This window comes from Tauraco erythrolophus, chromosome 7 (assembly GCF_009769465.1).
Source record: "Tauraco erythrolophus isolate bTauEry1 chromosome 7, bTauEry1.pri, whole genome shotgun sequence".
NCBI classification, from domain to species: domain Eukaryota; kingdom Metazoa; phylum Chordata; class Aves; order Musophagiformes; family Musophagidae; genus Tauraco; species Tauraco erythrolophus.
Window position 1 is genome coordinate 59,066,126 of NC_141471.1, and position 27,937 is coordinate 59,094,062.

At 38.7% G+C, this 27,937-nt stretch overlaps 1 protein-coding gene across 1 annotated transcript in view; it reads left to right on the plus strand.

The window, feature by feature from the left end:
- The window catches only part of VPS41 (VPS41 subunit of HOPS complex), a 108,507-nt gene that overhangs the window by 19,181 nt on the left and 61,389 nt on the right, over window positions 1–27,937 (plus strand). The window contains exons 3-6 of the mRNA XM_086614302.1: window positions 2,112–2,219; window positions 5,228–5,305; window positions 22,037–22,111; window positions 27,736–27,798. Coding sequence (XP_086470428.1) covers window positions 2,112–2,219; window positions 5,228–5,305; window positions 22,037–22,111; window positions 27,736–27,798 — 324 coding nt within the window. The remainder of the gene's footprint in view (window positions 1–2,111; window positions 2,220–5,227; window positions 5,306–22,036; window positions 22,112–27,735; window positions 27,799–27,937) is intronic.

Here is a 27,937-nt window from a genome sequence, read left to right on the forward strand (position 1 = left end):
CGAGAATTAACTTTTCACGTTGGTTGCACATGTGATGTCCGGACTCCAGCAACATGTGGGATCTTATAAAAACTAGATGACTGGAGTTCAATTTTTACTTTTATGAATTTATTCAATGATTACCCATGCATTTCAAGTGTAATCTTTGTAAGCAATGTATAAAATGCAGTAATGTATTAATTGCTGTAAAATGGACCCATGCTTCCTTACGCCTGCCTTCCATCACTTGGACGCTTTTTATTTTGACTTTACCTCCTCCTTCTACCCTGTAGTCATTTATTAAGGATCTCTAGGCACACGGATTTCGGCTGATTTATATACAGCCCTGTAATTTGACATTGTCATTCTGTCTAGTAACAACTTTGTTCAGTGTTAGATTTACTGAATAAAATTGTTTCTTGCTGAACGTTTTGACATCTCACTTCAGACTGCTACGTCATGGACTGCTGACATCCCTATATTAATCTCATTTGTATTCTGACATAAAACTCTCAAATAACATTTTGAAAGGGCTGCTCTTTGCAGCGTATTTATGTAAGCATGGGGCTAAATATCAAACGTTTCCATAGGTCCGTATGGCTCTTATGTGTTCTGTACGAGCGTATGTGCGTAGTACTGTGTGTGATGGGAGCACACGTGGTAAACGGCCATCATACTTAACTTGGGAAAGACTGGCTTTAGTGTACCCCAAAGGAAGTTTAACAAAGTATGTTTTGTTAACATGTCTCTTTTCCAAATTTATATGTCACGTCAAGGAACTACAAGAAAACTAGCTACAAGAAAACACTGCGCAAATATAGTTCTTCTGCCATGGGCTGACACAGCATTTTCATTTTGTTCTAGGGGTTGAAAAGCAGTGGTTGGTGGAAAGTACAGATGCTCCTTTGCTGGAGCACTGCGGTGGTATATTCTGGTTGCTTAAGAATGGAAGATGTGTTTTATGTGGGAAACACACTCAACATTTTTGTGTTCATTAGAACTAATAGCGAGTGTGGGAGATGATTGTTGGGGGTATAATGTTTCCCAGTGAGGACCGAGGGATATAGATGGGGGTGTGTGTGTCTGTCCATGTATAATATTATCTGAGGCTTACTGAAGCTTGTGAAATCACTCTGGCATTGTACTTCAGTAGACCATATGTTACAGTCAGATGCCTATGATCAGAGAGCTATTTTGCACCTTAGGTTTTCTTTTCTTAAGAGATGAACCTGTTGAGTGTTCTTTGATCAATAAATTTGCTGCTTGTGTTTTTTAGCTCTATCTCCTTTCTCTTCCCTCTGTGCCACTTGGTGCATCGTCTTTCTTTGCATCTAAGTAGAGATTGGGTGATAGTACCTAACATGCTCAAAAGGAAAAAGAGAGGAAAGCTTTGTTATTTACCAGAAAAAGTTCCTAACATGCAGATGATGCAGGTGGTCCATAGGGATGTGCTGTGTCTGGATCCTTTTCCCAGACAGTTTTGCAACAACGTATTTATACTCCTTTTTTTTTTGTTTGTTTCTTCAAACATAAACCCATTAGTACATTTTATACAATTAACTTATTCCTAGTGGGTTCTTTTTTATTTTTGTTCACAGCGTTTTGCCTCTATCCTTCCCACAGAGGTGCAGCATCTTGTAAAGGTTTTCAAGTTTCTTGTAACCTGCATGCTTCAGCTTAGAGTTGATTGTGGCTGCAGTGGCACACTTTGTTATGTCATACGTTTTTGCGTATCCATCCCTTTTATATTTTACTTCTAAATTGAGAATGGCTAACTTCATGTAGCAAAGTACACATGTACGTTTTTTTCTGCTTTTTAGATATGAACTAAGTGCCTCTTACAGCTGAATTGGTATGCTGCTATTCAGTCTTTGCTTGCACCCAGGACTTTGGAGTAAAAAGAGAATCAGTAACAAAAAAGCACAACCCAAGCCCCCTCCAGTGATAAAAATATGAAAGGTTGGCTTTTGATCGTAATGATTGTTGTTAAGAGATGATAATGATCCATCTTCGCCTGTTGCCATGTAGTAGTTTTGGTGTATGTTTTAATTTGTCTTTATTTAAAATAAACTTCTAAATGTATGTTTGTTTTTTTTTCTCGTTCCCTTTCCCTTACACTCTTAAAAATTTAGGAAGATGAGAGTGAAGAAGAACCTAAGCTGAAGTATGAACGGCTTTCTAATGGAGTGACTGAAATTCTCCAGAAGGATGCAGCCAGCTGCATGACGGTGCATGAAAAGGTATTGCGTCACTTTATGGCAGGGAGAGAACTTCTGCTTGGTTTCATCAGGTATTTATCTGTGCTTATAAGGCATCAGTGTATTTCTGTGCAGAAGTGCTGCCCAATCTAGAGATGCAGCGCAAGCCAACACTGATCTAGACAAAACTCATGCTAACTTGTGTTGAACAGGGCACGCTCTCTCAGTGAGAAAATGAGGTGAGAATTCAAGGTACAGTGACTTGTTAGATGGGATGTTTACGGAAGCTACTGGGAAGATGCTCACTCGATTTTAATTAGGGACAGTATTATCAACCAGAATTGGCATATAGTCTCAACTCTATTTTATTCAGAAAGGAAATGGGCATATACTGTGCCTGACTCACTGAAGACAGACTTGATCATGCTAGGGGCCAGCTTAGCATATTTTCAGCTGTGGAAGACAGCTGAGTTTCTGTTAATACAGTGTAGAAGAAAGTAATTGCACTATTCCTTTTTTCTTTGGGGCTTAGTGGGATTTTTTTGGGCTGGGTGTAGTGTTTGTTCCCCCCTGCCTCCCGAGGGGCTGTTGTACTAACGCTTCTGTTCCCCTTCTCTGATTCCATATGTTAAAAACAAGGAGAGGAAATGCACATGCTGTAATACTGGCAAGATTGAGATATACAAGAGAAGGAAAGGGAGAAAGTGATGGGAAAAGGAAAGTAAAGAAATTTTACCAAGAATCATTCCTTTGTTCTTACAAGGAAGAAATTTCATGTTTCTTTAGTGATTTAAACCATTGCTTTTTCACTTTCTGAATTTTCTTCTGTTTTTTAAATATTGAATGACATTTTAAAATATTGAGGCATGCTGAAGAGTGTCTGAAACCATGAGTTAATGATTTATCAAGTAACTATTAGTATGTAAAACATAATAGCTGTTTTCTGAATGTGTAGTTTTTCACAGCCAGTAATAGCTCCTTAACAGTTATTGTTGAGGGATCTATCTCTATTATTTGGCTATATTTTTTAGATTGACTCGTGCTGTGCTGCTTTTCCTCAAAGGACTGTTGCCATGGCTCAAGAGGCTCTTAAGATGAAGCTTGTATTTTAACTGTGCGAATGAAAACAATAAGTCTTCTTAAAATGTTTTTGACAACTCAGAATTACACAGATATTTGGAAAATTGGCAAGCATTTCCTCCTGGTCTGTAGCCTGTTAGTGTTACCTTTTTTTCCTGAGGCTCAGGTAAATTTTGAAAGCCAAGAGATGAACAGGATTTTTCTGTAAGGATGTGCACAGATAGGCCTTTAACTATAGTGTCACAAAGAGTGACAATACAGGAAAACTGTTAAATGTCCCAGCACTTTTAGTTTTCCAGCAAACTAGATACACTATTTATGAGAAGGATCAATATTGTTATAAGCCAGGTACTGGAGTCTTTTAGGAATAGGTCTCTTACAACAGAGAGCTCAAAAATGAAGCCAGATTGTAGGTTTTGCGAGGGTGTTTTCTGTTTTGTTCTGTTTTTTCTTTTTTTTTTCCCCCTATGAGACGAGGAAAAGCCCTGCTAAGGAGTTATCATTAGCAAAATTATACAGTACTATGTAAAACATGCTGCTGATTAAAGCAGTTTAACTTTGTTGGGAATCCTGAAAAATCTGGCTTCTGTATTCAGACTAATTTCCCCCCAGAATTATTTTTTTTTTCTTTTCACTGCTAAAGCATCATATTTTCACTAGGCTTGCTGTCTGCACTGGATGACTAATCGTCATGGCACCTGGTGCATTCAAGCAGGCCTGTGCAGTGGAATAGTCATACCTAGTTATGTCTGCACACCTGATGTTTTATTAACCAGTATTGATTTTTTTACCCGGGGGACTTTTTTCTTCCTGAAAAAAGGCAACCTTGCAGGAGTGAAAGGCATTGCAGGGGATGAATTTCTAATGAACCCCTTCTTTCCCTTTTTTGACTCCTTTTAATGTAGCTTCATATTTTAAGTGCCTGAACTGAAATTTCATTTTAAGCAATTCCATTTTGATAAATCCTTTTAAACCTTGACTTTCTGTAAGGTTATTTTTTTAAAGATTGTGCTGCCTGACTGACACGCTTAGCAGTGCCTGTAAATTTGAGCATTTCATTATAGGTTGCAATGAAGCATGCTCACATGCAGTGAAATACGGAGAATTGAGGAGCCTCGACTATTTTGAGTAATGCTGAAAGGAGGGGGGGAATAGCAGAAACCTCTGTTATATAAATCAAGTAGTACCAAAGTTCTTCCTTTTCTGTTTAGGTGTAGTTCACATGGTTCAATTAACAGCAGATCTCTCCGAATCAATTCCCTTCTTGTTTGTAGCACAATAAGTTTGTGATAGCACGCGTTTGTGGGGAGACTTCTTTATTTTGCTACTATATTTTAGGATGCAACTTCCGAGATTTCCGAGGAAAAGTGTGTTTGTCTTGAGAGTGTTCAATATTGGACTGTTACTATGTGAAGGGAAGCATATCTAGTGGTTATCTCTGTGCTTACATGCGCTGTCAGAGATCCTCTGTAATTCAGCAGTATTTTACCAGTGACTTAACCAGTGGCCCTTCGCTGTGTTTGAATGTCTTGGTTTTATTTTAACAATGAAGGAGAATTAAAAATGAAGCCCAAAAGAAACTATTATGATGGAAACAAAGCTGTGGAAGGGATCCAGGAACTATTTCAGGTCTGTGTTGGTCCTCGCTTTCACGCTGCATGTTTAATTTGCTGCCACAGTCCATCAGGCAGTGTGTACGGACTGCAGATGCACCATTAGTTGTCAGTGGATGAGGGTCCTCATGACTCATTCTGACAGCTAACTTGGACTATCACAGGAATATGGGCTTGAAGCCCTGTTTTATTCTGTAGGTGCGGTTAAAACATGCTTTGTCTATAGAAGGTGGTTTCTGTGGGTTTTCTCCTAGGTGCTGCTAATCATTAATCCGCTAAACATCTGGGAGTACCTTCAGCATTGCTGTGGCTTTGGTTGCAGTGTCTTTGTGTTTAATCGGTCTCTTTCTTTTACAGTTTTTGGCACTGGGAACACATTATGGCAAAGTTTATTTACTTGATGTCCAGGGGAACATCACGCAGAAGTTTGATGTTGTAAGTATGACGTTACTCAGAACACATCTACTGGGATGTGAAAATGCTGCAGTGTACTAAGTAATAAATAAGTTAGTGCTCTTGCTGCACTTGTAATTTTACTAATGCGTTTCATGAACTCCCTCCCTGTAACATAAGCAGCAGTGTATGGTCCTTGCAAAAAGAATTTACACTGGATGGTTTTGTGACGAGCACATCTCAGCTTACACGTAATAAACTTTATTCGTGAAGACAGAAGAGGAAATACATATTTATGATTGTAAATGGCTATTATTAATTATGTACCCCAGAGGCTAGTGACTACCATAAGGCATGAGCCTGCTCATTAGGTGACTATAGTCAGTGGTTAGTGTGTGCACTATCATCTCATCTAGTTGCCACAAGTAATTGAAAATTGATTGATTGCCTTGCTGGTTCAGTTTATCTACTGCAAATATATAACGCTAATATTTTATGTGAATGTTTTGAAGCTGGGACTCTTAAGGGATTGTATTGATTGAAGGAGAAGCGGCAGACATTTTCCTTATTGTGGTTCCTGATATTAGAGGATGAATGAAATGCTAAATTTTAAGCTCTGTTCTAGAGTATTAACTGTTCCTTTTAATTGTGGATTTTTGATTTTGGGGGTTTTTTTGTTTGTTTTAAATATCTCATTTTCAAATTCTTTGTCTTCCATGGGAGATGAGTGGAAGAGAATTAGCAATTATTTTTTTTTTTCCTGGCATTGTCACAAAATCTAGTAGCCAAGCATTGGTTTTTCATAGCAGTGTCAGCACTTGTCAGGGTATCCATCGTAAGATGTTGGCATGTTTGCAAAGAGAACGTGTGTTCTAAAGCTGACACAGCTAGCTTGGTGGGAGGGGTGAAAGGTTTTGTTAATATTTTTGAAAAATCTAATTATGCAATTGTGCAATGGGACGGGGAGGAAAGTCACAAGCAAAACCTAGAGTCCTAGGGACAGCCTCTGGAGAAAATTTTATAAATACCATTGGTCAGATTGACAATGACCTTACTGGGTATTTAGTGAAAGTCAAGTTAATCATGTTTTTCTGTTTCTTTTAACTTCGTTCATCAGTCCCACAGAGGAGATGCTGACTGCATTTCAAAAGAGGAAAAGCTTTTGGTGTCTCCCTTACAGTTCTGACTTCACATGTATGCTACTTGCTAATGATACAGTTTCCTTCTCTCAGAATTAATCTACTTGGGGCAGGCCAGATCATAGGTGAATTCATCTCTTCCATCTCTGCAGTAAAAGACTGACTCAAAGACTCACTGAATGGAGTGGAGATTTTCCATTGAGTCAGGCATTAGATGTCTTAGACTGGTATTCATTCCACTCTGCGTCAGATACTTGGAAGAGTTAATTTGTAGAACTGCCATTCTTTTCTGAAGTGCATCACCAATGCTGTGTTCTCCCACACTGGTTCCAAAAGGTGAAATCCTCCTCTTTCTGTAAAGAATTAGGGAACTGCTTAGGTATAAAGCAAGGAGCAAGGGGACCTGTTGTCTACTAGAGACTAGAAAACAAAATCCTTTCTTCTTTATACTCACCCACTCAAATCTGCTGTTCTTTCATTTGCTTTTCTTTAATAATGTGTCCTACCAGTCTGCTGGGAGGATGATTTCTTATGGTGAAGTTAGATCTGAAATGAGCAAATTCCTTCGGCGAAGTGTTTCCACTGGTGGAATGGCAGATGTGGTTCTACCTTGAAGTTGTAAACAGAACAAGGATCTGTTCTTAGTGATTTCTGGAAATTAGTAGTGTATAAAAATTGTTCGGAGTAAATAAAATAATCTCTCATTAAAGAGCGAGCAATATTACCCCTGAAATCTTGGAATCGTTTGCAGTAAACAATGTACCTGGGGAGTCAATTTTACATACTTTTCTCTTTGAAAGAGTCTTTTCAGCAGATGTTTTCTGTCTTATGAGGTGGTAGAAATGAATAGTAAGAATAGCCATGTGAAGCCCTTTGTCTGGAAGAAATCAGTTATGTAATTCAAGAAATTTTTCTGCATTTGAGTCTCTATATGTATTTTGCAGGGTTTTGTGTTTTTTTTTCAATGCCGAATTGGGGAATAAAAAATAAATTACTTTTAAAAATTCCATCTAGGTCTGTTAAATGTGTAAATAGAAATAACAAACTATACACAAGAAACTTACTTAAAAGTCACTAGATCCAAAATAGTTTTAGTATGTGAAATGAACTAGAATGGAGAGAATGGGTTTTATTTTAACCTTTTATTTCTTTAAAATTATTTTAATAGCAAGTTCATATTAAATATATGTAGAAAATACTATTACTACTACTGCAGTCATCTTGATTTCCATTTTTCTTTCCTAATCTCAGGTAACCTTGTTCAAAAATATAAATGAGCTTGGAAATTGAAGAAATAAGAGTTTTGGTTTTATAGTACACCATATATTTTTCCATATTGACTCACATCTGGACTTGAGCCAAATGGTAAAACGGAAATAGATACTGATCTCAGGAGACTTGCAGCATAATTACTTTATCATGTCTCCAGCTCCTGTGGACTTTGGGAGAGAAAACTCACTATGTTGCATAATCTCTGAAATCGCTGTTTTTTTTAATGAGCGCCCTCGTGTTGAAGTCTAAATGTGTTTAGCGTTTTATATTGCTAAAAGCAGCTGTTAGAAACAGTGAGGTGTAATGACATCTCTAGAAGTTCTGCCATAGTAACCAGCGTTTTTGTTTGGGCGTTTTTGTTTAAGAAAACCTTTCAGGACTTCACTCTGCAATGCCTATAGCAGCAAAACAAGGTGAGTATCCCAAATTGCAAATACTGGCCCTAGTGCTGCAAGACTGTTGTGTGCTCTACTTTGACCCATAACTGTTCAGAGGCTTCTGTGAAACTCACATAGACAACTCAAAAGTCTTTTCAGAACAGAGTCTTGCTCTCATCTATACCTGATGCTGGGTCCTCTGCCAGGGAGACACCTAGTCTTTTCAGGTTTGCAGCTCCTGTTGTCAACAGCAGTGGAAATGCGTGCTTTGAAACTGGTGTGGGAGAGTTTTGATTTGGGGAGAACTGAGAACACAGGGCTTTGGGGGCTTAGGCCTTGGGTGGTGCTGGTATCTCTGCAGCCACACTTGTGCTCTCACACGATCCCCCTTTCCTCCTTGCCGAGCGTGATTATAGCTCCTACCGGCGTGGCTGTCTTTGCCAATGTCAGCCGCCTAAGATAAACTGATATGCATCCTCAAATAACGTACGTTTGACAAACTGGTGTTCTCTTGTATTAGGGTTCAGTGCATTGAGTGAGATGAAATGTGTCAAACGCACTGAAAATTATTACTAAAAGGCAACAAGAAGGGGGGAAGAAAAGCCTGCTAATGCCACTGACAAAGGATGATGCAGGACTGATTCACAGCATGTTAATTCCAAATGCCTCTCCATCTTTCTTTTCTTCTTAGACTGTCTACAATTTATTAATATAATTATTGCCTCAACTGACATCTTGTGGATTAAAGACTCGTAGATATGAAGAAAGCTGTACAAACATGTTTAGTTAAGTAACAAATCAAAAACCTTTCAAAGGGCAAGAAAACCTGCCCCCATTCTGGTCTTCTAATAAACATCAAGCTTAAAGGAAAAACGGTAAGAAGACTTGGCTGGTGCCAGTGATGTTCTGTGAGAAGGGGAAACGTTGCCTATTTTACAAGTAGAGGGGGTTTAAATGTTTAATGCATCAGAGGTGTTTCAGAGGTGATGCTGGAGCCTAGAAAACAATGTAAATAGCATTTTAAAGCTTCTATTAGTGCAAAGATATTGAAGTCCTTTTAGCGTGCAACATCTGTGAGCTGTTCAAGACGGCTGGAATTACAGAAAGAATGAAACTTTAAGTGTAGATCACTTCTTGTAGCATTTCTTTTTACCACTTATTTCTTTCCTGGCCTCACCATTTTGTTTTTTTTCTAATTGTCTCATGTTGTGTAGAACTAAACATTTCTTTACTTTGTTTTGTTTGGAGTGGCAGAAATCCAAAATCACTATGTCATCTCTACTTCCTTGAAAAATTGGAGGGGCGGTCCTTCCATGGTGGTGGTGTTGCCCTTGGGTCTATTCAAGTTACAGCACTCGCCAGCCTCTGGAGCAAGTGTGTGGCTTGCTTGAAAGTCAGTCGGTGGCCTGTCAGTTTTGCTGATACCCCAGCAGGTTGCAAACAAAATGTCAGAGGTTTCTGTCGACTTGATGTGCTTTTGGAAGAGTTTAATGGCTAACAAGAAAAGCGTATTTCCTAATGAAGAAGCAGCTGCTGTTAAGCACTAAATGCTGTTGCTGGAAATGATGCGGAGCCCACTAACTGCTGTGAGAGATAATGCGGCGTCTTTCCATGGGGAAGGTAGCTTTTGGCATAATGAAGAAGTTAATTTGAATGGAACTTTACATGAGTTTAAGACTAAGATGATATAAATGTCACTTATTTTGACAGGCTACTTAAAATTCCCTGTTTATTACTTTAACTACATCATTTTAGTTGTCACTGTCGGGCTATGAAAGAAGACTTAGTCGGGAAATGAAGTGAAGCAACAGAATTTAGAGTGAAGATCTGAGTAGTTGTGTGTTAGAGTTTGCAGCGTGTCACTGTGCCTGTTAAATTTGAAGCTGAATCCCTGTGTTCTGTACAAAACCAGGTGTGCTGCTGTAAACAGTCTCCAAAAACCAAAGCAAAAATGAAGGTTTTGAGAGGAGTGAGTGACTATGCAGGAGACAGGCTTCCTTCCCCGCCGTGAGACCTCCTTCCCAAACGGGTGGTGCAGTCCTACAGCTTAAATGCTCGAAGTTAACACCTAGCTCTGCTCCATGGAAAAACTGGAGCATGAAGTTCGATCCTTCTGGATTTTGCTCTGAAGACTTGAATGTCTACTCCAAATTTAATAGCCCTTCTTCTGCTTCTGTCTTTTCATTTTAACTGCAGATGATTTGGAAATCCAGAAGCTTTTATAGTAGCTGTAGGAATAACTCAGATAGCCTTTTGGGTCTTACGATGCTCTGATACTGTGCTTATTAGGTTGTGACCAGGAGTGTTTCCAATGGGGACTGTGGAGCTATTGAAGATGAGGAACATTGCTTGGCAGGAATCATGTCCTTCGAAGGGAGCGTTGCTTAAGTTTTTACTTAAGGTAAAAGTGGTGGATGTGGTGGCATTAGTTATTACTACAAATGTGGCTTGGAGTATGGATGAAATATAGGAGTTTTAAACAAGTGCAGTATTGTGCATGATTAATTTTTATAAGCTCAAAACGGAGGAAAGCATGACCGTTTCATTCAACTATTCTTTCAAGCTTGTAGCTTGCAATAACTGTAGTTTAGTGCAGAATAATGTAAAAAGTTCAGCTGAGAGTATGGGTTCAGCTACAGAGGGTCTTGTATGGTCCAGTCATTTATTTCTGGAATGCCGTTAGCTCGTACAAGTCAAACACATGCCTGTGCAGTTGCAAACAGTAACATGGATGCTGTAGGTTAAATTAATTTCATTAAAAGTTTAAAGCCTAAGTACTTTATCAGCTGTTTGTGGGACTGCAAGTGTTTCTTGCTTCTCCTTTGAACTTTCCACTATCAGCTATGTTGCCCATTTTACCTTCTTTTGAAAAGGATGACAGCTTCACCCTTAGACTCAATAATCTTTCTACAACTTCATTGCTCTCCAAATACGTATTTTTTTTCTCTATTTTTTGACATAGAAGTATAAGAAGTTGTTTCCTTTTTATTCTCCAGTATCAATCTTTTTTCTACAGAGTGGGTATCCTGTTGTCTGGCAGTTGCATTTCATGACCCAACGCTAAAGGCATTACATGTAAGGTACCTTAGCAGCCCTCTTCAATGTCCCTGATTGCAGTAAGAGTTTGTTAATGTCATCTCTCAATGAGGTAGAGGGCTGTGACTCAATAGTGTTTTGTCACAATCGTCTAGATATAGCAAATAGTTCAGTTTCTTTTGACTTGGTAAGATCCTATCATATTCTGTGTGTTTGCTCAAAAAAATGAAATCTGGAAAATTCTGGGGGAGAAAAACATCTCAGTGTGGGAGAATGGTGAACATGAAGGGCATTAATACTATAGTGTTTAGTACAGCGTTGTTGGTCAATGAAATGGCAAAGTTTCCAGTGTGTGGTGGTATTTGTCTTTTTTTTTTTTATCAGACCTTGTAGGATCTCTAAGTCACGTTTTGTGAAAGATAAAGTAAAGGACCTTAGTGTAATTCTGCTATATGAATTTACATGTGGCATTTTCAAACATTTTTGAACAAAATGATTTGTGACATTACACAGAAACATCAAAATCGTTGAAACAATTCCTGCCCTCCCCCCCCTTTCTTGCAACTCTTTCACCATCCAGGTTTTGTACCGTTTGCTGCGTAAATGCATACTGCATGTTGTGATGATTTTGTAAATGTAATTTGTTTGCAAGTATTACTGACTTTTTCTCTAAAAAATTGCCCTGTGTGCCATAATTTGACAACAACATTAGGCAACAAAGTTTATTTGCTTTTAAGCAAAACACAGAAACGTAGGTTCTAATTTCAAAGACATACTAAACAACCATTGCACAATATTTTTGCATTTCTTATTTAAGTAAAAGACTACTTTTTAAGAGCGATAGTGACTCTTAAAAGAAAGCCTCAAAAGACTGCCAACAAATTTCAAACAACTGTTAAATAAGGAACATCATTTCCAGTGCCTTCCAGAGGCTTAGTCCCTGACTAGAAAGACTAGATGCTGCTAGGTTGTTCTGTCTTTTGCGGCTTGTTGGTATCCGAGAACCACAGATCCTTACTACCGTCAGGGATGGTCCCTGATGTTCCTTTACTGGGAGCCTGTGGTTTCACCAGGTGATGTTGACTGGCACAAGATGTATGTTCAGTGATTGACTGCTTTCTTCTTCCCGTCATCTTGGAAGCATATTGTGCCACATCTGTCTCATACCCTCCCTAAATGCTCTTTGCTGATATACAGCTGGACCACTGGGCCAAGTTGGTCTGGAGTTTTTATTAGCAACAATGAAACAGGTCGTTTCAGGCAGCACTGATGAAGTCTTTTCATAAAAGACTGATAACACAGATGTGCGTTTCCTAAACCCTAACAGCCTTTAAAAGCATAGGGAGGATTTGGAAAGGTCTGATTCCTAAAAAAAAAAATGGTATACTGCTAGTTCCTAGAGCTGTTTTCCTTTCAAATGGCATATTATACCTGGCTGGCATTTTGCTCTATATGGAAGGCAGGCACTTGCGTGCGCGTATAGAAAATAATAGCAGTTTGCTTGTCAGAATTATTCAGAGTTCTGGCATTAATAAAATATTATTTGCATTAAAAAAATGTTTTCCTAGTTAGAAAGTCGAAAGCAACTGAGTTCTGGAGGACAATGTCTTTTATACAAGTTGACGTTAATGATGGAGCTACAGCCCTTTGTGTCCATTAACAATAAAAATGCAGCACTATTAAAAACACAGAATGACATAACAGGGGCATAATATGATGAACCAAACATGAAGGCAAAACTAAGTATTTTTTCCCATAGGGGTTAAGCTATTATTGATAATGAACTTTGTAAATCTAATAAAGACACTTTTCTGAAGGATGAGACTTGTTTTAAAAGACATGACAGAGTGTATAGCAGTTTTTTATTGCATTCTTGATGGAATACTAAACATGGACAGTCTGGATTTGACCAGTCTTGGGTGTTAATACCCTCAGAGTGGCTACTGGCAAAAGTAGCTATTTTCAAGCTGTTCGTCTCCAGTGTGATGCTGCTGGGGAAGCCACTTGGTGTCCTGTGACACAGAGAAATAAAACTAAGAAGTTTGACAGATGGGTATTTTGGTGTTGGAAGGTTCACTGCTGTAACCCTAAACCGGCTGCTAATTGAAGTCGGTGGTTGCTGCAGGTCTTGACAGTTGTGAAGACAGGAGCTGTGAAATTTGAGCAGTGTAAAGACAGAGGAATGAATGAATCTGCTTTTTTGATCTACTTCATATAAAGTTTATTATAAGCAATCGTGTCTACACTTCACTGGTGTTGAAATAGAGCCTCTTTGTATGTAAATGCGTTGAGGAGGTTGCACAGGATCAATTTGTCTTCACATTTAGCTTTCCCTGTCTTACTGTCCCAGCAAGGATATGGCATACAATTTGCCGCTTACAGTAAGTTACAGGGCACTTCATGATCCACAGTTCCTACTTGTGTGAGTACTCTCCTCCCTCTCCCCCATCTTTTTGATTTGCAGATGTTTTTAGGATCCTGTCAAGAATCAGACACCAAACATTGGTCATTGTTGAGTACCTCTGATGGGTTTGTGAGACTTTCCCAGGTGATATAATTGCAAATAAAGGAAGTTCCAGAAAATACAGTGCTTTCAGTAAGCAGGAAATATATTTATTATTGCATATAGCTCTGACTTATGCCAATCTGTACCAGTGTTGATAACTGAATGTTTACATGGAAAATAGCACTTTATCTCAACTTCAGCATTGATCACTCAGGGTAATATTTAACTATGCCAGGAATATGGCTAGTTATGTCATTTTCAGCCAGGAAAGGGATTTCTTTCCCTTATAATATTTCTACTTCTGTCTGATTCCATCAGGGAGAGATCTTTGCACTGATTTCAGTAGCTATCAGGTTGAGATCATTGTCCGTAGTGGAATGGTTGATGGACTAAAATAACTGGAAAAAATACTTGGTGGAGTTTTTCTTTGCAGGAGCTGACAGAAGGAAGGAAACTGTTTAGTTGTGGAGAAAATAATACTGGGCTATGTATTGGAATGTATGAAGAAGCAGGGATCCTAGGCTCCACATGATCATGTCCTCTGTCCTGTGTTAGGTCAGGGAGGGCGATGAGCATTATGGCTGTTGTGAAGACCTTCCTGGAAATGACGCTGGCACAACAATGCGTGACCCCTGAGAAGAATAGTCAAGAGCCTCTTTGCTTCTTTAAAAGTTATTTGATCAAAGCACTAAGAAAATGATATCTGAAAAGAAAGCTTGTCTTCTGAAGTGTGACTTATCAAGAAATGGAGGAAAATCTTGTATTTTGTATTGTAGAATTCTACAAAATTCTGTTGAATACATTAATGACAGTGGTGGTGGTATTCTGTTAGAAACAAGCTGTGAAATCACCCCAGTAAGTTTCATCCTGAGGTTTAATATGTTTTTTTTCGGATTCTTCTTCAAAGCCCTATTTATAATTCAGTAGTCTGTGTGGAAAGCTAATGTTCAATGATGAATTCTCCAAGTTCATTGTGCTTGGGGAGCTGTTCTGAAAAGAAAGCAGTTAGAGAAATCCGTGAGGTGAACCTCCAGATTGCCTGGTATAATCTTGTCCCATGCTGTGTTGAGCTTCCAAGGCAGGTGTGTGTAGTCATTGCCTGCAGCCCTTCCTCAGCTTCCCCCTGTACTTCAGCCCTCCCCATGGGTGTGTGATGGGGAATATTGCTTTGTATTCTCAGATGGCTTTAATACGCAGATAGCAACAAAGAAGTAGAGGCAGGCTTAGGACATACCATCGTTGAAGCCCTACGGTTATACAGCAGATGGCAAAGGGGACCTGGGGAGTGGAGGAAACGGGAGTAATTTGTTTACTCTGGGCCAGAGTTCCTGGGAGGATATCTCCTTACACACCAGTCTTTTAATAGAAAAGAGATTCTGCTCTGGATCCATCAAGAATTAGCTAATGGTTAAACTCTGCTAGGGAGCAGTGTAGGCTTTCCATGTAGATTTGTTTTCAGTAATAGTTCCATCATTCCTAGACAAGCATTCTGATTATCTAGCAACTACTACAGATTTAGCAAGATCTCTTGTTAGTTTTTTTTTTTTCTTCAATGGGTTTATGCTTTTTTTTTCTTAGTCTCTGTAGCTGACAAACAAGATTAAGGGATTCACTGATGTGGAAAATATTGAAATCACTGTAGGCTTTTTGGTCTTTCTTACTTTCTCAGACTATCTATGAGAGATTTCTTGTCCTCATATTCCCTTAGTTTTAGAGAAGCTCTTGAGAGCCTTCTTTTTTGTAGGCAAGGTCTGCCTTCCCACAGCGAAATAAAAGTTAATGTTGTTATTGTTCTGTGTCCCAGACCTTGTCACTCTCCCCGGCTTTCTCCCCTCCTTTTTCTTATAACCAATATAATCTTCCATTTTTCATTTGGAGAGTGACAGATTCAAGAGTGTTATAGGAAAAGCACTGGAGCAGGAACCCTCACTTACTTATCAGAATTTGGCTGCCAGTATTGTTGAACAAAACCTCCTTGGTGTGGATATTAGTAAGTTTTCAACAGATGAAAATTTAAGTGTTGTAAATTCAGAGAATGCTACTTGTATTGCAAGCAGGGGTGAACAGCTTATTCTGTAACTTTCAAAGCTACCTTTTCAGTTTAAACCTTTGTGTTTCTACATTTTTTCTCAGTTGTGCCTAAACACATAGGGGTGTGGGTACTTTTATCTTACAGGTAAACTATGATACAGCATTAGAAGTTGCTTTTCCCTCTATTGTATCAGTAAAACTTGACAAATATGCAAAATATACCTAAGTCAGTGCAGCACTGCAGCATCAGGGGCAAGAAAAGTGCATGGGCTCAATTTCTTCCTTTTAGTTTCTCAGTACAAGAAAACTCTGGGCATCAGTGTTCTGAAGTCAAAACAGATGGGACAAACAACATGGAATATGCTTGTGATTTGCTGTTGCACACCTTTTTTTTAATAGTGGAAGACTCTCTCTATCTGGTTTACCTGCTGTACCTCCTATCACTTGCCAAAATGAAACTCCTTTTCTGACAAGTTAGGTTAATTAGGCTTTCTTCTAGGTGGGCTTAAGGTATCATTTTTGGCTTGGAAAGGCACCCTTGGAGAAAGGTAATATCCAGTACTTGCCTAGGTTGGGTTTTTTTTCACAATAGTCTCAAAGATGTTGTCTGTCTGTCATAATTCATTGGTATTGATGTGTATAGAAGGTCTAATTTACAGATGAAAAACTGAAGAGTTGGGGCTCTGTTCAAAGCAAATTCTTCATCCAACCTAGAGCAAGGCTTGTATTTTGAGAGGATCTTAAGTTGTGACCATAACTGAGGCAATTTCTGTTGACAAATCAGTATTTTGCAGTTGGGTGCTTCCACCATGGTGGAAATAATACAAACGTTAAAATGGTAGTTCTTCCACTAGTGGGCTAACGTTTTTAAACAGTGGGTTAATTGGTCATATTGCCCAAAACTAGTGTTTTACATGCTTGTTTGCGTTAGTGTCATGCAGGTGGGAATGCATAAATAAATGAAAAACAGGCACTTGTAGGAGACTTGTTTAAAAATTATTGTTATTACAGTTCAAACTCTGAATACGTACGATTTGCCTCAGTATGGAGAGTAGCTATATAGTGGTCAGGTAGATCCAAGTTGATACTAATGTAGCAGAAAGGACCTGTGGATGTTTTTGTTTCTTTGGGTGTGTATGCAGTTAGATAAAAATGTTTGGGTTAATTTCTGAAAAATTTCTGAAAATTCCATTCTTAAAGAATGGATGAAAATGCTGGTTAAGTGGGTTGTATTAGTGATGAGTATCTCTTGAAGTAAAATGAGCTTTGCTGTTAGGTATGATCAAACAGTGCTTTGCTTTTCACACTCCTAATGTGTGTGTTGCTTGCCTGCTAACCATGGCTAAAAGGCATGAAGTCACAGGCAACTATTAAAACGTTTAGATTCCTAGCTTGTAAATATTGCATTTGTCACAGAATTGGAGTGAAATCCAGGCTTACGTTTCTTGTCATCCACTTCATATCCATTGGGATGCAGCATTTGTGAAAGAATCAATTATCCATTTGTTAGTCAGAGAAGCTTTACAAATTATACATTAGCAGATTGATTTCTCAGGTTCACCGTTGGGGGACTGATAGTATAAGGTGGGTTGATGATGAGTGTCAGGGGAGAAAGAGTTGCCACAAAGAACACAATTAAAAGAAGCTTTCTGAGTGGCTGTGAATTTACTCCTAATTGAAGAGCTGACATAATCCATACTAAGTGTGTTTATTTCAAGCATTTTACATTAGGTAATTCATTATCACATGAGGTACATTGGTTGGTAGATACTTGATTTTCTTTTCCTTGAAATTTAGGATTTTGCAGAAGCCTGCGTTTAGATCTTCATGTGCAAGGTGCCTGTTAGCTTTTTCTCCCTCTCCCTAAACTTTTCTTTCTTCCATTAAGGTAACATTTTTTTGTTCTATAGTGTCAGCTTGACATTATTGATTTTTGAACAGTCAAACTTACTTATGTTGTCCAGAATTCCAAACATGTCTCCATCAGAAAGAAAACTGCAGCTAATGGAAATTCAGCTGAAGGCGTTTCTTCCTTCTTTGCCAGAACTTCCACACTTTATGAAATTTTGAAGCTGTTCCTGAGTTAATCATTTCAGTGTATTTCCTTCCCTAACTAAGAGGATCCTTCCTTTTGCCAGATTTCAATTATGTTGCTTTAGAAATACTATGTCTGTTACTATCATTTATACAGTGCTGGAAGTATCATTGTGACCACAAAGAAGTGTGTTTTTCCTTGTTTGGCCTAAAGCTAGGGTTCCTGATTAGGTTAAAAAACAATTTACCCAATGTAATGCTGACTTGAGTAATTATCAGTAATTTCCTGAACTTTTTGTATGCATCTGTCTGTCTTTTCGTGGCATGGGATTTAAGATGAAATCATCGATTAGTTGAGTAACAATTACATGGATGGTATGTTCCTAATTTTTAGATTGATACTTCGACCTCAGATTACTGTAATAATTATCAATTTATCTTTCTTCTAAATATGATGCCTGTAAATTTGGACAGGTTTTTTTCCCCACCCATTTAAAGTACCTTTAAAAGAATCAGTTGACCAAACCCCAGAGCATGTCCTGGTTCTGACTGTATCAAATGATCAGTCTTCCAGATTGGGATGAGTTACTGACTACCTGTGTCCTCTCTAACCTTGAGTGATTCTTCATCTTTTGTTGACCTGTAAAGGTGGATGTTGCAGGAAGGGCATTTATTCTCTGTACTGTAAAACCCACAATCTATTTGCTTTTACCACACAAATTAAACTCTTCAGTGGGTAGCTGGAATAAGGTTTGAAAAAAACTACAAGGGAAAGACAGTTTTAACTACATGGCTGAGTTGATAATGTTGAATAAAAAATAAAATAAAAGCAGGATGAGAGAGTGTAAGGCACAGAATTATCTGTCCTCCTCTTTTCTGAAATATTAAAATTATCCGCAGGATGTTGGCACGATAGAAATAGAACTAAACTTGAAACACTAAGTACCTTTGACTGACATAGCAGTATATTTATAAAAATAATGATATGAAAAGATGAATTGAATCTGATTCTAGAAGAAACATTTTGGTTTAGATAACACATGTACCAATTTCATCTGTGATCTTTTATTTCTGATTTCCTGCATAGTTGTAGATATAAATCTTAAACAGCTTTCCAGTGGAATGTAGTTCTGAAAACAGTAGGCTCGCGTGCCACTCAACTCTGAACAAAAAGATCCTGGCATTGGCTAATCTTGCTGGAACTTTATTTTAGATTGCATTTAATATTCAGCCTTTTCTGTGTTTAAATTCATTATCACTTTCTGAGCTCCAAAGAAAGTTCTGACTCGTCAAGTCAGTGAAGAGGCTTGTAGCCAATAGCACCAATTCAACTCGAGTGCTGAAAAAAAATTGCTCTGTTTGCTTTGCCTTGTGTACATCATCTAGAATAGAGTCTCGTGTTGGAACTCAGCTGGATGTTTGTGTAAGTGAGCAGGTCTGCTTTTAGTTGAATTTATTCGTCTTTTCTGATAGACATCGGTGTATAGTGCAGACAGCAGGAAAAAAATTGGAGAAAGAAAAAGTTAAAAGCAGCTGATAGTGTTGTTGGGCATGCAGAAGGCTTGTAGCCAGTTACCAGTTATGTACAGTGTTATGAAAGACTATATCATCAAATTTCTAGTTAACAAACAGTTCTGAAGTATTGTGTGCGATTTTGAATGTGGCAAAAATGCAAATATTGTGGAATCACCTTTTCCCCTACTGACAACGTTCTACATGAGTATAAGGAGAGATTTGGCCTTGTTGGGCACTTTCTGGTTACCTGAGTGCAATCACGCATTGAATCTCCAGAGTATGCCACGTGGCTTTGAAACTGCAGCGTGTCAGATAAATTCCATCATCCTGCTCCTCGTCCTCAACTTGTATGTGAAGATGACTCACATAGTCTACCTTTCCTACTTCCTGCACTTTGTGTTTTGAGTGTCAAATTTTATCAAAGCCGTTTGGAACTATGTGGACTGCAGGATTGAGCTGTTGACTCCTCTGGTGTGTCCTGTTTGGTTTCTTTCTGTCTTGGGCTTTGTTGCAGCAGAGTGTCTCCAAGAAGGCCCGTGACACAGATGCCAGATCTGCTGTTGCTGTCTTGTCAGCCCTGGTGACAGATGTAGGTCCTGGAGAGATGAGAAGAACATGGCCAATGGAACGCTGTACCTTAGCATATGGCCCTGTGTCAAGGTGGAGCTATTCAAGATGGACTCTCTGCTTTTTCAGTCGCAGTATAATAGAAGAAGATGAGAACCTTGGTGAGAAAGTTGTGGAAATGGCAACTTAGATGGAGCCCAGAAAAAAAGCACATGGGAGTTCCATGATGGACTCAGTTGAACTTTCTGTTCTTGTCCTTTCAGAGGGCCAGAGTTGTTTCTTGTTGTAGAGGGAATGGTGGAGATGTGCTGGCATTTTTTTATCTTTTTTTTTTCCCCTAGATAGAGGCAAAGTCTTCTCTTGCACCTTGATGAGCAAACCAGAAGTTTAGAAAGGCCTTTTAAAGGTAAGGCAGGAACAAAAGTGCATGCTAGCAATTGTTATGAAGCTTCTAGAAAGTGAGACTGACAACTGACACTTCTTGCCTCGCTCAGAATCCCGGAATTAGCCAACTGTGTGTGTAGCATCTAAGAATCAGAGCTTTCTCAAGGATGTTGACCACATCAGCAGGCTGATGGGCTTGAGCTGTTCTTTTCAGCTGGCACCCCAAATGTGTGGGGAGGAACGGAGCCAGGGAATGTGCACCAGCTGCCCGCACTGCCAGGGATGCGCCTGCTTCAGAGCTTGAAACGCAGCAAGACAGCGTCACCACTCTGTGGTGAATGAAAATAACTTCTGGAGCACATAAGTCAAGGAAACTTTGTTTAACTTCTTCCTCAGCAGTGCGAACTTTTTGGCAAACATTGCACAGTGGAAATACCGTTTTGTGATGGGCAGTAGTTGTGATATTTCCGTGTAGTACTTTGTGGTGACACAAAGTGAGACCAAGAGTGGGGTCTCCTGCACACAAGGAATTGGGAAAGCAAAAGGGTGGCAGCATCCTTTCCCAACTCATCAGGCAACCGTTGCAGTGCAGGGCTCAGTTGTTCAACCTTGGTTAGAAAGAAGCTTCTAGAAAACGTAATATGATTTGGGCATATATTCTTTTCAAAGCGGAAGAGAGGAAGACTTCATTTCTCTGAGTTGGAGTTTTTTGGTGTGTGAAAGAGTATGGGGAAAAGCTTTCCAAAGGCTGCAAGAAGATGTCAGTTTGTCTCCTGTAGATAGCCCATCTGGACAGTGTGTTTTTGTATAACATTTTATGATGTACTTTTTATGTAGTTCCAACTGCCATAGTGTAGATAAGGACCTGTGATATTTCAGACACAGTTGTGTAACGTCTAATGTGACCCCACGACTCCAGCACTGTTCCAGTAACACTTTCTTTTCACACAAACATGTGATGAATTTCTCTTTTATCGTACTCAGAACCACAGAAGTGATCTGTTTTGCGGTTCAATCCATTCAAAATTTTATGAGAGTTAAGAAAAGTTGTTCTTAAATGTGTAAGAGACCTACTTGGGTGAATATCCTTCAATGAGGATTGAAATGATGAGCCACTTGTTACACAGGGTAAAATCAGGACCGTGGTACATAGGAAGGTTCTTGGGACTTTAATTGGATGGGGTTTTGTATGTGAGAGGATATGTTTCGTGTTACCCAAATGGTGTTATAAGTTAGTCCTCAGTACTTATTAAGGTAAGGATAGATGTTTAAGTTTAAACAGTAACTGATGATGTGTATCCCTGTAGATGAGAACCCCTGGGTAGGGAAAGGAAAACTTATGAAGTTGAGGCAGTCTTCAGGCTTTTCTCAGTATTTGTCTAAGAATGAGTACACCTATGTTGCACTTCAGTACCTTCTGATACTCGCTTCTGAGAACACTATTAGTGGCAAAAATGAGAGCAAGAGAAGGGATTTGAAGGAAGAAATTATTACCAGCATAGCCATCAGACCAAACCAGAAGAATTTTCAGTTGCCTTGATGCCTGTGTGGTCAGCGTGTTTTGTGCTGAGTTTTGGTAACAGGAGAGGTTCTTAATGAATAGTTGTGGTGTGCAGCTGCAGATGCTCAAGGTCTGGGAGCCTGGCACTTCATAAGTGCTTCAGAGCCCTGAGGTGTGTAACTGCAAAAAAATGCCAAATGTCTTTGTTAGGCAAACGGCTGGTGAAAAGGCTGTCTTTTGACATTGTCGTAGAAATACTTTTTCTGTGGGTTTTTTGATTTGTGCAACTAAATGTTACACCACCATTACCACATAAATCTCAGGAAGTGTGGGGGATGTTAAAGCATGTCATTGGTGATGTAACTTTAAAGTCAACTTCAGAAGTGTTTTTTCTTTCTTTTTTTTCTGTAGAGCCCAGTGAAGATAAATCAGATCAGCCTGGATGAAAGCGGAGAACACATGGGTGTTTGCTCAGAAGATGGCAAGGTACAACAAACCCCTTTATATATTTAATGAGGTAGCAGGTAGTCCTCAGTATTACACTTGAGATAATTGTGATACCTGTGGAGTTAATTCCTTGATTTAGCATCATTGCTTGGACCATCCATTTTGAGAACTGGACTCACCTTTGAATACTCAAAATTAAAGTCAAATATGTTTTGCACAAACATGCCGTAGGAAAAGTAATTACGAGAATGTCAATAATGTAACTGGTATTAAGCTGATTAACAGCTGTGGCAGGAGGACATGTCACCTTAATCATTACTGCTGTGCCAGTTATACTTCAGTGACTACTCTGCTGTTCCTGCAAGACAGTAGTTTAATGCCTTTCTGCTATAAATCCACAAAATTGGATTTTGTGGGCATGATTTCTGTGGGCTGGTGGTTTTCATTTTCACACACGTTATGAATGTTTCTCTTGAATTATAGAATCTTTTGATAAGCAATCATAGTTTATCAGAAGAATAAAGTGTCTTACAACAGCCACATTAAATAAATGTAAAATCAATATATGTACAGTTTCCTAAAAAACTGGCACCTACTTCCTTGACTGAGGACATACATCATTTGTGCAGTGTATAACTAACAATTATCAGTGCTTCTCTGGAATGTTGAGCTGTGACATTTAGTGGTTTTGGTGATTGATTTTCCACTTATAAGAATGTCTTTTTTGTTTTTAAGTCGATGGCAGTCTTCTCTAATGTTGGTTTGCAATGATAAAATTCTAATGCACAGAGTGTATTTAAGCTTCTTTTTTAATATAATGCTCATATACAAATGCAGTGCATTAAAAATCATTTAAATCATTTCTCAATATCCATCTGACTTACTGAGGAGAACATGTCTTACAGATGGACTTGTGGGGAAGGAAGAAGGTCAGTGATCTTAATGGATGTATACCATTCAGTAAAAGTTCTATAAATTAAAACTAAAATTGGATCTTGCAGTAAGGAAAATGGGGAGACAAACCCTTTAGACTGTATTCGCCAGGGCTTTTTCCTTCCAAATAAGTGGTTTGTATTTTGTGTTTTTTTCCCCTCAACAGGCAGCCAGCCAGTTTATGTATCCAAGCCTTTTGTTTCTCAGCGATATCTTGATGTTAGTATCTTGACACAGTAATTGGGATACTAGTGCCTATCAAAGTGGGTTGTAGAATTTTACAGCCTGTGAGAAACATAGCAAGAGTGTCCTAATTGTCTAAGCAAGATAGGGGAAGGGTCAGTAATTGTGCAAGGTAATAAAAATGTGGAGCTAGCATTGTTGGTTCTGAGCGGTGGGAGGAAGCAAGTGCTTGCCGTAAGGGCTCCTGAGATTTGGCTGTGGACTAGTGACTCGGAATATGCATGTTGCAGTGAGATCACAAGCCACATGTGTTTTTCATAAATTAATATTAAAAACATGTATTTGATTTCAGCCATGTTCAAAAATCCATAATCCCTATGAAAAAACTCAGTTACTTTAAATGGCGAATCTGTCTTCATTTAGTGAAAGAGCTATTGTGGATCCAGTAGGTGACATGACATGCTGTGCAAGGCAGTCTAAACTATGGTCCCTGAGCCAGGGCTAATTCTGGTAATGTTCTTGACGCAGGGCTGGAGTATCACAAGTACAATATTCATCATATTTGCATACCTAGAGTCCAGGGACATTGATGGTTCACCAGCTTCACCATATTCTACAGTGAATAGGTCTCCCGGAGATTTGAAAAATCTGGTTGTTTTAGAAGTTAGACTTTCCACTTGACCCAGAAAGGTGTGTGGCTATGACAGAATCCACCCCTAAAACGGGTGAAAACTCATACTTGTATGTTGTGCTAATGTATAAGAAAATGGCAGAAATGCCTGCCTGATAATGTAGCACTTCAGGGTTCCGGGTCATAACAAAAGTGTAGCTTCACACTTCATATAGCTCTTTCCTTACCACAGTGGAGGTGTTTGTATTGTAAGAAGTTAAATGCTTGTGCAAATGGTGGCAAAGTTGTCATTAACTCAGATAAATAAGGAGAAATAGTGAAATCTTTTTTTTTTAAAAAAAAGGAAAATAAAAAAAGGAAACGGGGTCGTTTTCTTAAATCAGTTTTAAACAACAAAGGGGTATAGTAAAAAGACCTGTGAATTTTGATCCAGCTGGGTTGATGCATGCATTTTCTACCAATTAATGAAGGTATGTCCTCTAGAACCCTGCAAAAGATTTTTGCAATAGGCACGGCATGCATTTTCCCATATCAAAGTGGACCCAATATGAGGGAGGTGGAAACCATTTGTCTTCTTGAAGGAAGGCCTTAGAATAAGAATCCCCTCCTCATATCTGTTCTGCTGTCTGATGTATTATACTTTACTTTTTACTTTCTTTTCCCACTCTCAAACTAGATTTGGACTAACTACACTGACTGTGGGGGTGAGGCATAACAGCACAGTGCCATTCTCTTACTGTCTTCTTGTTGGGTGACGGTCAGACCTAATGTCAAAACCTGGCACCTGTGTCATACATGGCCAACAAGTACTTTGGGAGCAACTTGAAGTGTTTCTGTACTACACACTTGGTTCTTTGAAAATCTTCCTTGCCAGTGGTCTTGCTGCAGCTGGTCACCACTGGCGTGGAAAGGAACAGAAAACTACCACCACCACTCTAGTCTGGCCCCTGGCTGTGGAAAGTGTCTGGGGATGGAAATATTAGGGTAGAAGAGGACAATTCTGATGCTGGAATAAATGGAAGGGGAAGCAGGCTTGCTATTTCAGTGCCATAGAGTTATTTTAGGTTAGTTCTTTGCCTACTTGTATGCTTTCTTGAAAAAACCTGGATCTGACTCCCCATTTTGCTAAAGCTCTCATGTCATTACATAACAGTGATATAATTTGCACCCTTATTGGCTTGTAACTTTTTAATGCAAAGAAATGTAATTTATTGAAATATAAATTCTTGAAAACCCATGTGCTTACGTGTTTTAGTGTCATGTTTAATGCCCGTAAAAACATTTATGTTGAGAATATCTGAAGTATTACGTTGATCATTTTTCAATAAATGTGGCTTGTAGATAAAATGTGTTTGTTTTCCTGCCTTTTGATCACTGAAGGTTGGATGCTTCCTCCACATGTGGAAGCAAAGAAACAGCCAAGTCTGGATGCACTGGAGTGGTGGGTTCTGGATTTTTAAAATCGGAGAGGACTGGCAAAATCTAGTCAGCTCTCATCATGAAATCCTTTTTCTAGCTACCCAAAAACTTCATGAGCTGAGTGAAGATAAAAAGTAGAAATAGGTGAATCCAATATGATTTGTAATATCAAAAGAATCACTTTTTCTCTGAAGAATAAAAGACATTAAGAAGTAATAAACTGTTATGATATATCCCTAGAGTAAACATAATAACATGTATTTTATGCTGAGTTGTTTTTTCCTCTTTAGCTAACTGGCTCCATTTTGGTTTGATACTCGTAAAGGAATATCATATTGCCATGCTTGCTGCAGTATTATGAGAATGTTGAAGGCACTGTTGCTAATGTTAATTTTGATGAATTTTAGAGGGATGTTTTGGGGTTTTTTTGAGGATTTAGCTTCCATGGAATTTGCAGTGTTGTGTTTCAACCACTATTGTTTTTCTTCCTCTTTTCTTCTGTCTTATTTTCTCTTTCCTCTGTTTCTTATTTTTAGTCTGTTGCATTGGATATGCTGTGCCAACTGATGAAAACAAAAACCCGGAAAACAAAATCCTCTAGACATCAGCCCGAAGGTTTTCTAGGCTTACAGCCAGGCCCAACTCAAATAAACCCCTTTGGTTGGCTTACATAATCACAGCTTTGCGATGCATCTCACTGTCTCCAAATATTGATTTTCCAATCCTTTGAAGCAGGAGCTCAGCCCTACACAGTGCATGCAGCAGTATTTTTAAAGCGTGTTGTTAGAGGCAGTATATTCGCTAATGAGTAATGGACAGAGCTGATAATGCTGCTTAGGAGATGTATCCAGGAGACCAGCTTGAAAGGGAGATGAGGTGGTTTGAGACGTTTTTAACTTCATGAGACTGCTGAACTTTGAGCTGCTCTAAGGATGGCTTGGTTCCTCGCTGATGGCTTAGTTCCTCTTGTACTTTACTTGAAGTCTAATTTTTTTGCTCTGTCTCCTTGACTGTCTGCAGGAATTTTGGGGGTTCTTGTCCTCTGAACTGATCTTTTTAGAGCCATTAAGCCTTACTTTTTGTGGCCCATTGCTGGTATTTACTGGCTTTGTTCTGCAGATCTTTGGGTTTTTTTCATTCTTTTTTACTATTATTTTTTGTTTTCCCTCTGAAGGAATTACAGTGGGGATAAGGAGAGAGAAAGAAATAAGATGAAAAGATCTCTTAGATCTTTGAGTTCAACTTGTTGAGTATGCAGAGCAGAGTTACTGAAGAGCTTACCTTTTCCAGAAAAAGGATGAATGACTATAAACCTCTCTACAGTAGATTTGCTGTCAGATATAGTTTTCCCCTGATGTCTCGATGGGATGGTCTTCTCTCCCATCTCCCACCAGCAGCGTCCGTCCCTGCTGAGTGATGTTGTTCCAACAGCATCTGGCAGTGGGTGGAAAGCTCTTAAAATTATAATGAAAAAGCAAACTAGTTATTATTCTTCGTGGAAATCATAATTAGTAAATCAATTACTAATTCCTGGCTGTAAGTCTTCAGCCCTGTTTTAAGTTCTGCAGGAGCTGAGTTGTCGACTGTCTCATCTGAGAATTGGGGAACGAGATGTTGCATGTTGGATGAAGAGACATGAGCCCAAAAGAGGGTTGTACTTAGAAAAAGCTTGAGCAACCCTGTTCTGTAGTCAGAGCATCTAAATCTAATAATACTACTTAACACTTGATACCTCTGTACCTGTTCTGTAACTAAAGGGAAGAAAAGATTTCTAACTGTTAATTCTCTTGTCAGTAGAAACATACTTTTTTTGTTTGGCTATTTAATGTTGAGCCTTCTTCAGGTGGATTAATTCTGATAGGTATTCTGATAGTCTATGGTTATAACTTCAGTGCTGACTATTAAACGTACTGAGACATCAAAGTAGGTGGGAAGGGAGGAATCTTCAGAGAAGGACGTTTCCAATGGTCGTGGAACAAAATGGCACTGAATGCGCTTGGAAGGAGGAGAGGATGCCAAGAACCATATGGGAATTCGTTTTCAGGCTGGTTTTGCTTTATTGTCACAGATTTCTTTTTTCTTATGTAAACCCTGTATTGCTTGGAGGGGAATAAGTCCTCAAGTTCTTTTTCAGAAAGGAAGAGTTTTTAATTTTTCTTCACCTGAATGTTATGTTGCTCTTACCTTACTTAGATCAGTATCTGTTAAACAGATTTAATCAGCCTAAAGCAAATGGAACTTGTAGTTTTTGCTGTGTTTGTAACAAAACAAAGAAGATGGAAATAAGTTCTTTTGCACTGCTGAAAATATTTAGACATACGCCATAATAAAAGTCAACGATGTCTGAATTAACTCTGAATTGTTAAATATGACTTTCACTTTAGGAGAAAAGATGTAACAGCATTCAAATTAATCTTCTAATTGTTGGTAATTTACATTCATCTTTGTCAAGTTGTTATTAGGTAAATATATTTGTTTTTTTTATATACTTCTTTAGGTGCAGGTGTTTGGATTGTATTCAGCGGAGGAGTTTCATGAAACCTTTGACTGTCCTATTAAAGTAAGTGCTTCTTTTAATCTTTAGTAATTGTGTTGTTGTTGTCTTTAATAACAGAAAGGTCACATTGAATCTGAATGAGAGAGAGGAATACCACTTCCTTGTAATGTTATTCAAGTCACTAGAAAATAGTTAGCTATCT